This window comes from Poecile atricapillus, chromosome 8 (genome assembly GCF_030490865.1).
Source record: "Poecile atricapillus isolate bPoeAtr1 chromosome 8, bPoeAtr1.hap1, whole genome shotgun sequence".
Taxonomy (NCBI): domain Eukaryota; kingdom Metazoa; phylum Chordata; class Aves; order Passeriformes; family Paridae; genus Poecile; species Poecile atricapillus.
In genome coordinates this window covers 6,182,614-6,198,421 of record NC_081256.1, presented here as the reverse complement: position 1 = coordinate 6,198,421, position 15,808 = coordinate 6,182,614, and the positions used below count along the sequence as shown (strand labels likewise).

At 45.3% G+C, this 15,808-nt stretch overlaps 2 protein-coding genes across 5 annotated transcripts; both read left to right on the top strand.

The window, feature by feature from the left end:
* The first annotated feature begins 358 nt into the window (after positions 1-358).
* LOC131581434 (uncharacterized) lies at positions 359-5,869 on the top strand. Of its 3 annotated transcripts, none has more exons than XM_058843667.1 (3): positions 359-531; positions 5,165-5,308; positions 5,480-5,869. In XM_058843667.1, the coding sequence occupies exons 1-3, from the start codon at positions 482-484 to the stop codon at positions 5,667-5,669; spliced, it is 384 nt and encodes a 127-aa protein (XP_058699650.1). In that variant the 5' UTR covers positions 359-481; the 3' UTR covers positions 5,670-5,869. The 3 variants fall into 3 exon arrangements, with proteins under 3 accessions (XP_058699650.1, XP_058699653.1, XP_058699652.1); XM_058843670.1 differs by having other exon boundaries at positions 361-531; positions 5,528-5,868; XM_058843669.1 differs by having other exon boundaries at positions 362-531; positions 5,525-5,867.
* A 135-nt stretch (positions 5,870-6,004) lies between these two features.
* RNF168 (ring finger protein 168) lies at positions 6,005-13,177 on the top strand. Of its 2 annotated transcripts, none has more exons than XM_058843662.1 (7): positions 6,005-6,110; positions 6,682-7,025; positions 8,098-8,174; positions 9,319-9,495; positions 10,187-10,302; positions 10,585-10,675; positions 11,177-13,177. In XM_058843662.1, the coding sequence occupies exons 2-7, from the start codon at positions 6,725-6,727 to the stop codon at positions 12,242-12,244; spliced, it is 1,830 nt and encodes a 609-aa protein (XP_058699645.1). In that variant the 5' UTR covers positions 6,005-6,110; positions 6,682-6,724; the 3' UTR covers positions 12,245-13,177. The 2 variants fall into 2 exon arrangements, with proteins under 2 accessions (XP_058699645.1, XP_058699646.1); XM_058843663.1 differs by lacking the exon at positions 6,005-6,110 and adding an exon at positions 6,135-6,315.
* Positions 13,178-15,808: the final 2,631 nt, after the last annotated feature.

The window sequence follows — 15,808 nt, the reverse complement described above, 5'->3', positions numbered from 1 at the left end:
TTTGCTCAAAGCAGCTCCCTGCAACCAAACACAACTCATTCTTATCCAAATCAGATTTTACCTTCTTACCTTTTTAATTAAAAAAAGCAAAGGCAATCTGCTTGTACAGCCTTTCCCAGCAGGAGACTGGCCCAAGACATGATCTGGTGGGCACAACAGCAAATTGAAGCCAAAACACAGAAAAAAAAAAAGCAGAGTGTAGTTGCTCCCTTTTTTGTTACCTGAGAATTGGTGCATCTATGATGACACAGGATCAGAGGAAGGGGCCAGGTTGGGCTGTGTGGTTCAGTGTGTGATATGTCCATGAACGTGTGTTGGTGCATCCATGACCTATATTTGGATATACAGGCTATAAAAAGCCTCGGAACAAACAACCTCCTGCAGGACTCGGATCCCCTGTCCCTGCTGTTGCTGCCGGCTACAGGAGAGAGGAGCGACCCCACTCCGGCTTTTATTTCTTCTCTTGGTGTTCTCCAGGAAGATGGCGAAAGCCAGCATCTCCCTGCGCTCCCTGAACGAGACGCTGAACAGGTCCTGCAGGGCTGGGCTCACCCCGTGAGGGGATGGGGAGGGCATGGAGGGCTGGGGGACACCACACCAGGCAATCCCTGAGCACGGCAAACCTGTGCTTCCCTGGAAACTTCTGTGGGCAACAGGGTGTAAATCGATACTGTGTGTTTACAGGGAGGGAGGAGCTCATGAACAGGCTTAATCTCCACTCACTGGGGAGGAAGGAGGGACAGCCATCGGCTCCATGGTGGTTTTCATTCCCTGGCTGCCATCCTGGCTGTTTGCTGCAGGATTTGGGCACTTGCTCCATCAGCCATGGCCTGCAGCTGCATGAAGTGTCACCAGGCAATGAGGGCACTTGGTCTGTTCAGCCAGGAGGAGACTGAGGGGAGATCTCATTGAGGTTTACAACTTCCTTGTGAGGGGGGAAGTGGGAGTAGAAGTGGGATAGACACTGATCTCTGTGGTGCCCAGTTACAGGAATGGCCTTGTGCCAGGGGAGGTTTAGGTTGGATATTAGAAAAAGGTTCTTCCTCCAGAGGGTGGTTGGGCACTGAACAGGCTCCCCAGGGAATGTCACAGCACCAAAGCTGCCGGAGCTCAAGAAACATTTGGACAATGCTCTCAGGTACAGGGTGGCGTTGCTGGGGGTGGGGGGCAGGAGTCCAGGGCCAGTTGGATCCTTGTGAATCCCTTCCAACTCAGCATATTCGGTGATTCTGTGAAATTTGGGATTGCTGTTCTAACTGGAGATTTGAGGTGAACTTCTGATTTTCAGACTATGCCTCAGAGTCTGGATGGTTCAAAGACAGGGAATAAGTGGTTATCATGAGCAAAAAAAAACCCCAAGAATGGACCTTTCTTATAAGTTTAAGGAAAGCAAATCACCATCACTGGGGAATTGGGACATATGTGACGCTGATTCACCCTCCATTTCCAAAGCCTGCACTTGGCAAAGGAACGTGACCAACAGGTTCACAGACCTCCTGAAAAATAATCCAGCCTCAGCTGTCCCCGCTGGCACTGGTCTGTGCTTGGCTGTGCAGCAGCAGGCACCAGTGGTGGTGGCTCAGAGCAGATATAAAGATAGGAGCATGGATCTTCAGGAAAAAAAGTCAAAAAAAGATCTGAAATGCTCAGTAGTTGGAGGCAGGCAGGATACTCTCCTCACTCTGTGGATTTTCACATCTGGATTTTCATGTTACTGTGAGGGAGGTGAAGCCCTGGCACAGGGTGTCCAGAGAAGCTGTGGCTGCCCCATCCCTGGAAGTGTCCAAAGCCAGGTTGGACAGAGCTTGGAGCAGTCTGGGATAGTGGAAGATGTCCCTGCCCATGGCAGGGGAAGGAATGAGATGGGCTTTAAGATCCCTCCACCCCCAGTCATTCTGGGATTCTTTGGTATGTTACAATTAAAGGTAAACTATGCAGTGTTGAGACATTTTAAAGTCAAACCAGGTGTCATACATACAACTGTGGTTTACCTGCAGTAAAAAGGATCCTTATCAAGAGTATCACAGCTGATGGGATGCAGTACTTCTGCTTAGGAAATGAATTATTATGTGTTGACAGACAGACTTGGAAAAAAACTGCTCCTCTTGTGGAGACACTATTCATAACATTGGTTCACTCGCAGCCTTTATGACTCTGATTGACAGGATGGTGAACACAAAGTAGCTATTGGAGACCTGACCAGGGTGAGAAAGGATGAAACAAATCCTTAAAGGAAAAAGTGAAAAATTATTCTGTGGGAAACTGCTTGAAGTGTGTGTCTAACATACCATGGAGTGAGTGAATGGGGAGAGCTTGGATGCTGCACTAGCCTAGCCTGGAATATCAAACCCACGTGACAGCTCTAAAATGTAATTTTCTATAAATGCCTGAATAGCAAAATTAATGTTTCACACAGAACCACACTTCCAGAGAAGTGGGAATGCTGTAGCTTCTACTGCCTGGCTTCCAAGTATGTTTTGTGTGCTAACAAGAGGGGAATTTTAAAAGCTTTTTGGTAAAGAATGTGTGTAGACTAGTCAGAGTAAGAGGTCACTGACTTAGTGGTAACTTCACTTACACTAAAGGAAGTGTTCAGAGGACATGATGGAAATGAAAGCAGGAGATTTAATCCATTCTTCCTCTTTTCATTCCAAACTTATATCAAGAGGCAGCAGCACTCAGTCTATCAGAATTCAGTTACAGCAGTGGGAGATCAGTTATGGATCTACCACAATATAACTGAACAGACATTTTTAGATCCAAAACTGGCAAATGCTGTTGTTGCAGATGCTTAAAAATACAGAAGAATTAATTTACAGACAGGCAATTAAAAAAAATAAATTGGGAGACAGAAGTGGTCAAATAGTAAAGTGTTGGACTGAAGGCTGCCGAGAAACTACTGCTGCACTGAGTAGATTAGGGATGAGATCTTGGACAGCTTTACTCTTACTTGTAGAGAAAGAAGTTGGAGATTGGGCCATAAGGAAGCTTATTTACCATGATAAAAAGCTGCAAACCAGGAAGCAATTTACCAGCAAGAACACTCATTATCAGACAACCCAGCTCTGAAAGTCATTCACAGCAAAGCCCGACTCACCTCACCTCAGTTTCTGCACTTGCTCTCTCCGAGCTGACAGATTCCATCCAATTATGGCACATCAATCCTTCCAGTTCTTCTGAACTCCCTACACTTCTACATGACACCAGCTTAATTTTCCAATTAAAGTTCTATTTTCGTCCCAAAATTCTTGCTGAAGCCAGAGGAGTCCAACCGCAGTAAAATGAGCTTTCACCAGGCTACAGAGGAAGCCTCGGGAAACAACAGAAAATCATTAGACAAGGATCTGCACGAGAATGCAGACAATGAAGTAAGGTCGGGTATACTTAGTAATATATGCCACTGCTGAAGTCCTTTTATTTTCTCCTCATTCAGGTCAGCTGCAGACAGAATCCAAAGAAGGGTTTGGTTTGGAGAAGGGGGAGGCAGGAGGAGCTGTTGATAGGAGAAAATGGCATTTTTGGTCTGTCTCTTATAACAACAGGCATTGAAATACAGTGGGATACATGTCAAAGAACGGAAAAATGTTTGAAGGGTTTTGTTTTGGCTTTTTATTTTTTAATGTCATCACCAGCTTCTGTGTGTTTTATCCTTACAAAAAGTTTACCCAAAGATACACGTAATAGGGCCACAAACATGAATTGAGTGTTTAACACAGGTAGGTCACAATTCAGAACTCAATACCCTGAACATTAAAACAATACAATAATAATAGTAGTGGAAGCAGTGGAGCAAACTAAGACTGAAAAAAGATAAAGAAAAATATGTAGGTAATAATATTTGCTGATGGTGTAGTTACTGTTAGCTGATACAGCCTGAAGTTCTGCCAGTAAAATAAAAAGAAAAATTGCAAAAAATTCTGTGAGGAGTAGGTGATATTCTGCTAGTAAATCACTATTGACTACATAGTGATAGTCATAGTGAAACAGCTCTTCGGTATTTAGGAAGGAGCTTTGAATGATTTACATTAGCTTTCAGATTCTTAGGATTCTTGAGAGGACATCTCAATGAGGTAACAGGAAAATGTGGAGAAAACTGTCTTTACAAAAACCACCCACAGTGACAGAAGCCCAGCACACCCTGTATCTCCAGGAGAGAGAGAAATGGGTACAAAAATAAATACCTGTATTCCCTTGTACCTTGTCTCAACACAGCAAGGCTTTTTAAACCAGGCAGTTTTCTTCAGTGAAAGCAGAGTGGCTTAAAACTCAAACCTCATCTTTGATTTACAGTTTTAAATAGGGAAAAAAGACAAGATACCAAATAATGAAAAAGCAGTTAATAAATTCAAGCTAGGAAGTAGTTTTTATCACAGTTGTTCCATGGAAGGATAGTCCTATTAAAAAAAACACTGCAGGTGTGTCGGAATATATTAGGAACAGCGAAGCAGTACAACACTGACTCCCTTAGCTGTGTTGTCCAAGAGAGCAAAGTTTATTATTCTTAATCTTCTTTTATACACATGTTCGAGAAGGTCCGAGAGGTAAAACTCTCATTGGTCATTAAAGCAACACATCACCAGCATTGGTTAAGTGGAACACCACCTCTTGACTAAACACCACCTGCAGAGATTGTTGTCTTTTACCAAGGACTGTTTGGATTCTTTCTTATGCTTTCTCAGGCCAGAGTGAGAAGCCTGTGTGCCTTTGAGTTTCACACAGGCTCTGTGCTCCCTGCTTGCTTTTTGTATTTAGTATCCACACAGGTGGCTTGTTTATTATTTGCGTAATTTTTAACCAGAGGAGTAAAGAGAAGTTCTGCTCAATGTTAAATGAAAATGGTTCAAAAGACCTTGGCATTATAAATAAAAGCATAAATCACCTCAAAATGTGTTATAGAAAAACCTACACTACTAATAATGCATGTGGTTGAGAGCCACAGATATATCTACATGCTCATTTTACAGCTGTATTTGGAGATTTTAAGATCTCTGCACCAGGAAAAGGCCAAAAAGATGTGACAAAACCCCTTGACTTTTAGTGCTGTTCTCACCTATCTTGGGAGGACGCCTAGAACGGGGTCCTGGAGTTGTTCACAATGCAATGTCACAGCAGAAAGCCCCAGATCCTTGCGAAATTCCCTTACTCTTTGTTTTCCAATGCCCAGAGTGGAAAGCAGGCTGCTGTCCCTGGAGGCTCGTTTCGCACAGCTGGACTCCAGCCTGCAGAGCCTGGAGCACGAGTTTGAGCTGCAGGCGGAGATGCTGGAGGAGGACCTGAGGCGGGACGTGCCCTGGGCACCCGCGGCCAGGTGAGCACAGCCGGCCGCCAAAGCCCGGCCTTGGGCACTGCCGAACGGGGCAGCCACGGCTTCCAAGGGCAGCCTGTGCCAGCGCCTCACCACCCTCACAGGGAAGGATTTATTCCAAACATCCCACCTAACGCTGCTCTCTGGCCTTCCCTACCCGACCTTTCACGACAGCCGAGCCCGCCTTCCCCCTGAGGGCCCGCGGCCTCTGTCTCCTAGCAGGCTCGGCGGAGGAGATAGAAAAGGAGAAGGAGGAGACGGAGGAAGAGGAGGAGAAGGAGGAAGGACAAGAAGAGAAGGAGGGGAAAAAGGCCGGGGAGGAGGCGGAGCCCTCAGCCGGACGGCGGGAACGGCCCCTCAGTGAGGGGCGGGGCGGAGCCGCCATTGCGGGAGCCGCGGCCTTTCCCCGGTGCCGGAGCGGTGGGTGCCGAGTCCTCGCTGGGACCCTCAGGGGCTGGGGGTGTCGGGGGCCGGGGAGGGACGACGAGCCCCCTTTTCGCTGGGCACCGACGTCCTGGGGGTTCTTTTTTGTCAATAAAAATTGCGGAAATAATAAAACCCGCCTTAACGTGTGTTTGTCTCCATGGCGAGTACTCTGTGAGGAATGGCAGCCTTTCTTTCGGGGGCCTCTCTGTCCTGTCTCTGAAGCTGCCTGTTTAAGACTTAAGTTTAAAACTTAAAAATCAGTGGGTTTCTTCTTTTGCTGTATGTGTCTTGTTTTCTCTCCCACAGTATTTTGCTGGGCCAAGTGGAAAAATCGTGTGAGGAGACAGATGACCCCCACAGTTTCAAGTCATACAAGAAGGTGCTGAAGTCTTAATTCTTCACTTATCTTAAGAAAAAAGGAATTTCAGTTTTATAGTCCTAGCTTAATCAAGAGAATGAATGAGGAAGAAGCTGCTCTGCTCTGATGTAGTTCACCTTCAGAACATGCTGGAAGCAAGCTTGTGCCAAAAGCAGCTCACAAAGGATGCACGTATACTGAAAAAATGAGTGAATGGAAGGTTAAGGTAACTGGAATAATGTATCCAGCATGTCTTATCATAGATAGGGAGTGGTGGGAGAAGAGGGGAGTAACAGAGGTGGCTGAAAGAACTGTCACCTCCTTTTCTTCCCTCTCCTTACTACCTCCTTGCTGTCCCCAAAGCATCTGTTACAGCTCACAGGAGACTGCAGTAAGAAAACCTAGTACAGGTTTTCCATGACTTCTGTAAAGATCTGCTTCTTCCTCAGGAATCTCTCAGGCCCTGAGAAAAGCAACCACTTAAGCAGACTTCTAAATCCACTAATGTTTTTTTCAAGTAGCTGTAAAACATTTTGTATTTTCCTTAATTTTACTTTCCATGAGGAACATATATATTTCTTTTTGCTTTCAGGCCCTGATGTTGTCCTAGTGCTGTTCCTGTACCTCAAGTCAGTATGTCAACGAAATCCAAGGCCCCGCTTTCCTTGTCCGACTGCCTCTGCCAAATTTGCATGGAGATCTTTGTGGAGCCTGTCACGCTGCCGTGCAGCCATACCCTCTGTAATTCCTGCTTCCAGATGACCGTGGAAAAGGCCAGTCTTTGTTGCCCCTTTTGCAGGCGTCGAGTCTCTTCCTGGGCACGGTACAATACCCGCAGAAATACACTTATCAACTGGGAATTCTGGGAGAAGATTCAGAAGAATTACCCGGAGGAGTGTGAGCGCAGGATTAACGGACAGGATTTGGATGAGGAAAGTAAGTGAAATGTCACTCATCCTGGGATGTCTCTGTTTTGCCACAGGAATTACTGTGGGTGCACTTGAGATGTTGGGAAATACTGAGGTGTGGGTAGGCAGGTGTGTTACTGCTGGCAGCGACAGAGCTCTTCTGCAAAAGGGTCAGGGAAGAGATGGGCAATACCTTCTTCATTTGTAGCACAGAGGATAAAAATTACATTGTCTGGTCATTACAGTGGGTATTTGTTCATGCCTTTGGTGCAGGCTATAGGTGTGTGGCTGCCTGGCCTTGTTCATTGCTCATTTGCAGCTGTAGCATCTGCAAGCAGAGTGTTTAAGTCTGTGTCTGTGTTTATCACTGTTAAGTAAATGAAGTGGTTAAAAGATTTTTCGGTGTTAATTAGTTTGGTTGAAATTCCAGGAGTTCAGTCAATGCAAGAATCTGTGAGCTGAAAATTGTGATGTCAGAGAGAAGGAAGTGAAATCTGATTGGCTTTTTGTGGAAGGATTTTGGGGTTTATGGTGTTGCAAGCGTCCTTGGGGGACATTTTTGGTAGGTTGGCTGTAAGGCAGCTTGTTCCACTTGCAGTGTTCTGAGGTCTTTTTAATGAAAAATAGTGAAAGACACAAATTATGATCGGTGTACTAACAGAGAATGAATGAGGGAATGGTTTGGGTTGGGAGAGACCTTAAAGATCATCCCATTTTACCCCTCTGCCATGGGCAGGGATATCTTCCACCAGACCAGGATGCTCCAAGCTCCATCCAGCCTGGCCTTGGACAGTTCCAGGGATGGGGCAGCCACAGCTTCTCTGGGCAACCTGCTCCATTGTATTTGCTTTATGTACAGTGCTTGGGAAACACCTCCTGTCCATGCCACTCTGTCATACTGCACTTTTCTACTGTGTAAACTTTATTCCTTGGTATTTTTTTGCTTTGTTACTTCCTTTTTTAAATCACAGCACTTAAATCATTCTATGACAGGGTATGGAGTTTAAATCCTTTGTTATTGTTAAAATCCTTTGTTGTTGACTGTCATGACTTTGTGTTTGTTGACTTGGTTTTTTTTTCCTCTCCTTCGTCTTGATTAGTCTGTGTCCCCAAACCACAGCACCAGCTGAGCAAGCCTGGGGAGCTGAGGCAGGAATACGAAGCAGAGATTAGTAAGGTAAATCTAAAAATATGTTTAAAGAGCATTAATGCTTCATATCCTATTATTTGAACTGTTCCCACAAACAGCTGTAATTTTATTTAATAATAAAGATACTTAAAAGGGCACTGCAGCTGCAAGAACATACTGGTCACTCCTGAATCATTAATTAAAATGATAGAAGAGATTTCTTTGTATTTGACATGAGGTGACATTTTCAAGTTTTCTTGATCTATACTTTCTATCTCATCTCTCAGTCAATGTACATAAAAGTAACAAATGTAGAAATTTGGAACTGTTTGGACTTTGGTTTTTATTTGTCTTCTTGATTTCCCTCCAAGTGAGAGACGGCAATTAGATAACCTTCAGTAACTGAAGTATTGAATAATGAACATACAACATTTTCTTTCTTCTTTGCTCTGTTACCTGTGCTCATTTAAAAATCAGTAAAGATTTTAAAGAATTCTTAACTTTGGCCTATTTAAGGATCCTTCTTCCAATTCAGACACAGTAGTATTAAGATTTAGAGTCGAAAAATACATGGGAATGCACCTTTCCCTGAGAGCCCCTTTCTGGTGGCTACAGGAGCACATGAAGCAGAGGACTGGAGGGGAATTTCCAAAGAAAGCTTTATTCTTGAAATACTTTGCTCTCCTCGTTGCTGGTAACTGATCTCTCAGCATGTCTGCTGTAAGAAAGGCAGATTTAAAATTCCTGCCTTGCTGCTTTGGGTTTTTGCATGTTTCAAGAGAGCAGCACTCTTCTAGAAGAGAGATACTCTGTCTTTGGGAGATACAAGGATAAAAGCAGGTTGAGCAAATGCTGTGGGATAGCTGCCATTCAGCCTTAGAAAGAATTCTCATCCCAGTTTCTCTGTAGATCCATGTATTTGGAGATCTGAGTTTTTGTTGCTAACACTTTGAAAAGGTGAGAAGTGGAGTTTAACCTTGCAGGTGAGCAAGGTTAATGGTTTGTAACCAAAAGTTGGTTAAACCCAAGGCTCTACACACAGTATCATGTGACTGTTACATCTTTGAGACTCGTGCAATGAAACACTGCTGTATTTGGTGAGGAGTTTAAGCAGTGTCATCTCAGAGGTTCTGGTGTAAAGTGTGGCCCTGCAGTAGTAACCAGGTGGATTTTTTTCAAACATCTGGTTTAGGTGGAGGCAGAAAGGCGAGCGCACGAACAGGAGGAGAACAAAGCGAGTGAGGAATACATCCAGCGGCTGCTGGCGGAGGAGGAGGAGGAGCATAGGTTGGCAGAAGAGAGACGGAAGGAGATGGAGAAGCAGCTGAAGCAAGATGAAGAGCTGGCCTGGCAGCTCAGTAACAGTCTGGTGAGTTAGGATCACGGGGGACAGCAGAAAATACGCACTATAGTGCAAGCAACTTGGACTTCTCAGAGCAAATGTTAAAATTTGGAATGGTTTAAATTTATGTTAGTTGTAGTTGAAAGCTGTTGTCACCCTCCAGTATTTTAAAGCCTTGATTGAACATTAGTTTTTGAAAAGCCAGGGGGAGGGTGAAGCCTGTGTAATACACACTTGAAATCCAGCATCCAGCATGTGTGCTGCATGTTTTCATTGTGAAACATTTTAAAACATTGATTTTCTGCTTTAGGCTTCATTTTCCTCATGATTTAAAAACCTTTCATTGGAAGAAATTAATATCTGTAACTTGTACTGGAAGAAAGGAACGTATAGTGAAAATGTACTGTACCTTTTGGAGGTTTTTTTTGTTTTATTAATTTGTTTTGCTTAGTTGAATTTTTGCTACCCAATGATGAAACCTGTGTAGTTATTTGAGCAAATAACTACAAATAGCACTGTCCCTCAGTGCTAGATCCTGGAAGGTGTACAGAACTGATAATATTTCTTTCTCTGTAACTGTCCATTACTCACAGTTCTAGAATTCTTTGGACAAAAGTAACTAATTCTGCAGCAAAACCAGAGCAGTTCCCTGAGGTTTCTGCAGGTTGTGTTGTGTTGTGTTGTGTTTTACCTAATGTTATTTTTACTTGTCTGGAAGAATGAGGATCCCGTGGGACACGTGCCTGGCAGCCCATCACCAGCCCACAGCCTCTCCCTTCAGACATCCCCACTGAACCTGGGCAGCAAACCAAGAAACTCTGGAGACATTCAGAAGTAAGGGATTCAGCCAAGTGTTTCTTTAATTATTGGCCTGTTTCAGTGTCCCTCTGCCCTGTTTGCTTCTTTGGAATGCTGTGGGCCAGCTTCCCGAGATAACTGGGGACAAATGTGAAGTGTTGAAGTTTAAAACATTTCCTCATAGGAGGAGAAGGGAAACACTTGCCTTCTTGTTATTTTTTGTTTGTCAGAATGAACCTGAAGATCTTGAATCGTGCAAAGGACTGACAATTCAAGGGACAAAATGTTCAAAGGAGTATCCCTTTTTTTCCTTTTAAGGTATCTGTCTCCAAAGAATTACAGTGTGCTGGGATCAGCATCGTTCTCCAGTACCACAGGAGGAGGAGGCAGAAGCAACTCTAACTCTGCGGTAACCATTTTGTTATAAATCTCAGAGTTTGTAATTGTGGGATATTTTCCTCTTGCCTGTAAGATTCCAGGCCTCTATTCCCCTTGCACATCAGCACTGGGCAGGTTATATTGCCCTTTTTAAGCAACCTTCAGTATTCATGATTCCTAGCTCTGGAGTCCACTGGAAGAGGGTTCACCCTGATTTACATCATTCCATGGCTGGCTGGCTGATCATTCCTGTAAGGTCTCCAAAGAAGATGAGTGGGCTTGCACAGTTGGTCTGAGTTACTGATGAGAGGAAAATGCTGCAGTTGTGGTTTCAGTCCTTTAGCTGGGCTTCTGCAGTTACTTTAAATATTTTCATTATTGTTAAACAGGTATTTTTGAAAAAGAGAAGTATCTGAGTTGCTATCCCATTGCATTCAGGGACAATGCAGCCATGGGAAGTGAGTTTGTATTTATTCACACCCATAGGCTTTTGATAAATTTACTTCATTAGTGGTGTTTCCCTTTTCTTCAGGAGACCAACAGCAATGAAGGCAGTAGTTCTGCTCTGCAGGATGAGCAAGAGGAAATGCCAACCCTGTCTCCACAGCTGACCAGTGTAAATAAGGATTCTGGTGCTAAGGATTCATTTTTGGAATCATGTATGAACTATTTCAGTGCCTCAGCTTCAGGTGAAACTGACACTGTCAAGCAGGAAAAAACACCAGGACCAAACGGTTTAGAAGATGGAGTTTCAGATACACTTCATGGAACCACAGAAGGGGAGGGGTCTAGGACGGTTCTTTTTAGATCCAAAGGAGATGATGATGGAACTGCGTCAGACAGTGGCAACTTAACACATGTCCAGAGGGTAGACCTTGAAAAGTCTGATGAAACTTGTACCTCTGGTGAGTTAGGAATGAGTTGTGTGATGTCTGATAGCCAGACTGTGTTGCATGATCTGGGGAAGGAGGCTGGACACCCAGGTGAAGACACACTAGAGAGGCCACAGAACTCTAAGGAGACTCCCAAAAGGAAGTTACTGGAGGCTCCAGCTAATGCCATCATTGATTTGGGCATGCTTGATAAGAGGAGAAGAACCCTTTCAGAAAGTGTAGAAGACCAAGGAGATCAGATGAATGACTTTAACTTGCAGACACAAAGAGCCTTTGAGCGGGAGTTCTATGAAAGGCGCAAGCAGGAGGAGCAGGACAGGCTTCTGGCTCTACAGCTGCAAAAGGAGCTCAACAAGGAGGAAAGGACACTTAACCGACAGAAGGGCTCTCCAGACGAGTATCTGCTGCGCACCAAGCCACCCCGCTCTCTGAAAGACTCTTCTGCCAGGAAGGGAAATTCCAAGGTGGCAAAAGACTCAAAGGGATCAAAAACACAGGCTGAAGCCAGTCACCACAAGACTCGGAAAGGTTCCTGCAATGAAAACTGGCAGTCTCCTGCCAGGGTCCGCATGAAATCCCCCAGCACCAAGGAAGGGAAGGTTTTGAATTGTGTGGTTAATACCAGTGACACAAATGATATTTGTTCACTGCCTAAGACCAAACAAAAGACAATCCTGCAGATGTTTAAAAGCCCTGTTGCAGAGTAGATCAGAGCCATGGACACATGGTGGAGTGGGAATGGGAACTGTGGTGATGTTCTCCTGTGCTAGGCAAAGCTTCCCTAAGCAGTTTTGATGGTTGCTTTGGAGAGGAGCCACTTTAGACAGCAGTGCTGTGAGTTCTGAGAAGTTTTAGTAACATACACCTCCAGAATGTAACATTTTTTTGATTTTCTTTTCTTGAATATTATTTTCTAGCACTTGAAGCACTTCTTGCAGGAATTGGAACATTTCTTATTTTCTAAGCTTGCATTTATATGGTTTGGACTGTGAATACCGGTAGTGTTGGAAAACAAGGATAACTGATGGTCTGATCTAAAAATGAGAATTCAAAGCCTTTAATGGATGCACATTCCATGGAGGAAACAAGTGAAAAATGAGTCTGTATTCCCAGCTAGCTGTCAGCTGAAGGGTTGAAGCTTCCCTCAGCACAGCCACTGTTCTGTAAATTGAAGCACATTGCTGGAATTTGTTTCTGGAATTGCATTGTTGGCCCACCCATTAACACGAGTGTAACCAGACAGCCACTCTTTCCCTCTCATATGCTAACCCCTCCCTTGGACAAAGAAAAGAGAAACAGGTCATTCTCCACTGCCAAAGCCAAGCATCTTCCATGGATGCCCAGGCTGTGGGCTCCAATTCACCTCTTATTCACAGAGATTCCTCCTGCAGATCCCATTTTCCCTGTTGTTAAGAACAAGATACTTCTGTTTTCTTATTGTTAATGTTCTGCAACTCTATTCTTGTACAATAGTGTTACTATATTTAATGCTGTTTAATTTTCATACTCACACTGGTTTATGTGATTAAAACAATGGTCCAGAAGCCAGATATGATGGAGAAAGTTAAAAGAGAAAGAAGCAACTGAAAATTGGAGTTGTCGGTAATGACATAACTGTAATTAGAGATTCACATATCTGCCCTGCCTGGCTGTAACTGTTCCCCTCCATTTTTAGAGGCACTACTAAATACTGTTCCTGTTGAGTTTAAAACTAAAATAACTTAAAAAAAAAAATAGTATTTTAGATGTGGAGGTCTTTGGGCTGGGGAAGAGGCAACCAGATCCTACTATTCAGAGGAAGTTTTCTTGTGAATTGTTTTATCTGTTTTTTTTAATTAAGCCATATTTTGGCTTTTCTCTGCTTCTTGGGAGCTACTTTTCCACTGTCTGTGTTTGAAATTGAGCCAAGTGCCAGCTGCAGTGCTGAAGGGTGTGTGCTAGTCATCGAAGTCAGCAAATGTTTGAGTTTTGTCCTTTTTTTGAACTCGATTGATGACTGTTCTGGGACATTCCTAACAGACTTGTTTCTTCAGCAGCATCTTCTGATGGTTAAAGTTTCAAAAAACCAAGTTTTATGGAAAGCAGAACCAGCACAGAGCCAAAAATATGAATTGTTGGGTTGTTTTTTTTCCCCAAAGCCTGCACAACTTTATCATTGGTGGGCTTCTCATAAATAAATGTTCTGTTCAGAGATGTTTTTTGAGAAAGTTACAACAGTGGTAAATACTTTTGATTTTTCTCCTGCTGCCTCAGCCATTGTTCTGGAAGTCTTCCTTCAATATGGGTCTTTACTGCAGTTGGGATTATTTTCTGTCTTACCATGATGTCAAAAAACCTCAATTAAAGGGTTGTTTTTAAGGCAGAGCTACTGTTTCCATGCTGGTGACCCTCAGCCTTTCCAATCAGGGTAAGCCTGTAAAAAACAAACCCCATTTTCAAAGCAGAATGCAAAAAAAAAAACAGGGCTAAAAATTGATTGTTGGATAAAACCCAAACTTAACTGCAAAATGTACGAAACCTGTCACCTATAGCAGCAGCCCTATCTGAGGTGGGTTGCTGCAAGCCCTCAGGACCCGCAGATGATCCAATTCCTCACCATATCCATGGCACAATAATCCTCACCAGGCATAATTTGGCTTACTCTTTTAGATCTTCATTGTTAGAGGGTGGATTTTGGCACTGCTGAATGGATTTTGGTTGTACCAGCACCTTGTTTCTGACCCTGTGGTCTGTGATATTTGAAGCAGGTGAAATCTGCTTTGTTTTGCTGGTGTTGGTGAAGCAGGAGTCTGCATTTGGGATGTCTGAGCTGGTGTAACAGTTCACTGCTGCTCACCTGCCTTCAGCCCTGGTGATTCATTTGTCATGTTTGTAAACAAGTAAGTTCAGCTCATCCAGCTGCCAGGAGAAACAAAACAAGTGCCGAAACCTCAGACACTTTACAGGCTTGGTTGCTTCCCTGAGCACCAGAGCTGGTGTGGGGATGGGAGGCAGGGAGGGAATGAGAGGGAACAGATGTACCTGTTTCCATGGCAGTGAGGTATAAAATTATTAGGATTCTAGGGAAATCTCGGCTTTCTGTGGTTCACACTGAGTTGACAAGTGTTACTGGCAAGGTGTTCAGCAGCAAAGCAGCCACATTCCTGCTGGGCCGAAACTGGAAAGGAATAAAACATTCCTGACATTTCCTCAGGTGGCCTGGGAATCAGAAACACCTGGTATGGTAGGTGGGGACAAATTCAAGGGTTTCTGCTTCTAGCTTTGTGACAGTGATGGCAGGGGTGCCCTGACAAGGCTCCCTGGAGTGGTGCAGGTGAGCTGTTCCTTGACCACATCAGGTCCTGTCTTACAGAGTCCCAGAATGGGTCAGGCTGGAAGGGACCACAGTGGGTCCATCTGCTCCAGCAGGGTCAGCTCAGAGCTCATGGCACACAGTGTGTCCAGACAGCTCTGGAGTATCTCCAGTGAGGGGGACTCCACACCCTCTCTGGGATCTGTCCAGGGCTCAGGCACTATCCAGAAAGTTCTTCCTCATGTCCAGGTGGAACTTCCTGGGGTCAGTTCCTGCCCGTTCCTCCTGGTCCCTGCTCGGAGCCCTCCCTGCTCACAGGGACACCCAGGGCTGAGGGCCCCTCTCAGCTGGGGCTCCTCTCGAGGCTGAGCAGCCCCAGCTCCCTCAGCCTTTCCTGGGCATGGAGATGCTTCCTCAGCTCCACAGCTTCCCCTAGACCTGCTCCAGCAGCTCCACACGTCTCCTTTCCTGAAGAGCCGAGAGCTGGACACAGCACTCCAGCTGTACCTCACAGGGCTGGACGGAGGGACACTCCCTGACCTGCTGCCAGTGCTCTTCCCGGTGTCCCCCAGGGTCCCACTGGCCCCTGTGGCCCCCAGGACACGCTGTCGGTTCGGGGACAGCTGGTTGTGTATCAGAAGCCCCAGGTCCTTCACCGCAGCGCTGCTCTCCAGCAGGTCTCCCCCTGCCCGTGCTGGTGATCAGGGCAATTCCTGGGTGTCTCTCTGGTCACAGCATCTGGATCTTCTCCGCACTCGGCCCCCGGCCTGCCCAGCCCTTCGCTGCGCCGCGGGCCTTTGTGACGGGGTAAATCCGTGTGGGAACCCCGGGTCCGTGGCCCGAGAGCGCCGGTTCGGCCTCTAAGGTCCGTGGCCCTTGGAAGCGGCGGGTCGGGAATTCCGGGGCATTCCCAGGGAAAGCCGCTGAGGCTGGGGGGGGGGGGAAGGAGGGCCTTGCCATGGCAACTCCCGCCTCCCGA

Excerpts from the sequence above, each read along its gene's own strand:
- LOC131581434 (XM_058843667.1), top strand. The coding sequence starts at position 482 with ATGGCGAAAGCCAGCATCTCCCTGCGCTCCCTGAACGAGACGCTGAAC. Across the intron at positions 532-5,164 it reads CTGAACGAGACGCTGAACAG|AGTGGAAAGCAGGCTGCTGT; the intron begins GTCCTGCAGGGC and ends TCCAATGCCCAG. Across the intron at positions 5,309-5,479 it reads CCCTGGGCACCCGCGGCCAG|CCGAGCCCGCCTTCCCCCTG; the intron begins GTGAGCACAGCC and ends CTTTCACGACAG.
- RNF168 (XM_058843662.1), top strand. The coding sequence starts at position 6,725 with ATGTCAACGAAATCCAAGGCCCCGCTTTCCTTGTCCGACTGCCTCTGC. Across the intron at positions 10,303-10,584 it reads AACTCTGGAGACATTCAGAA|GTATCTGTCTCCAAAGAATT; the intron begins GTAAGGGATTCA and ends TTTCCTTTTAAG. Across the intron at positions 10,676-11,176 it reads GAAGCAACTCTAACTCTGCG|GAGACCAACAGCAATGAAGG; the intron begins GTAACCATTTTG and ends CCTTTTCTTCAG.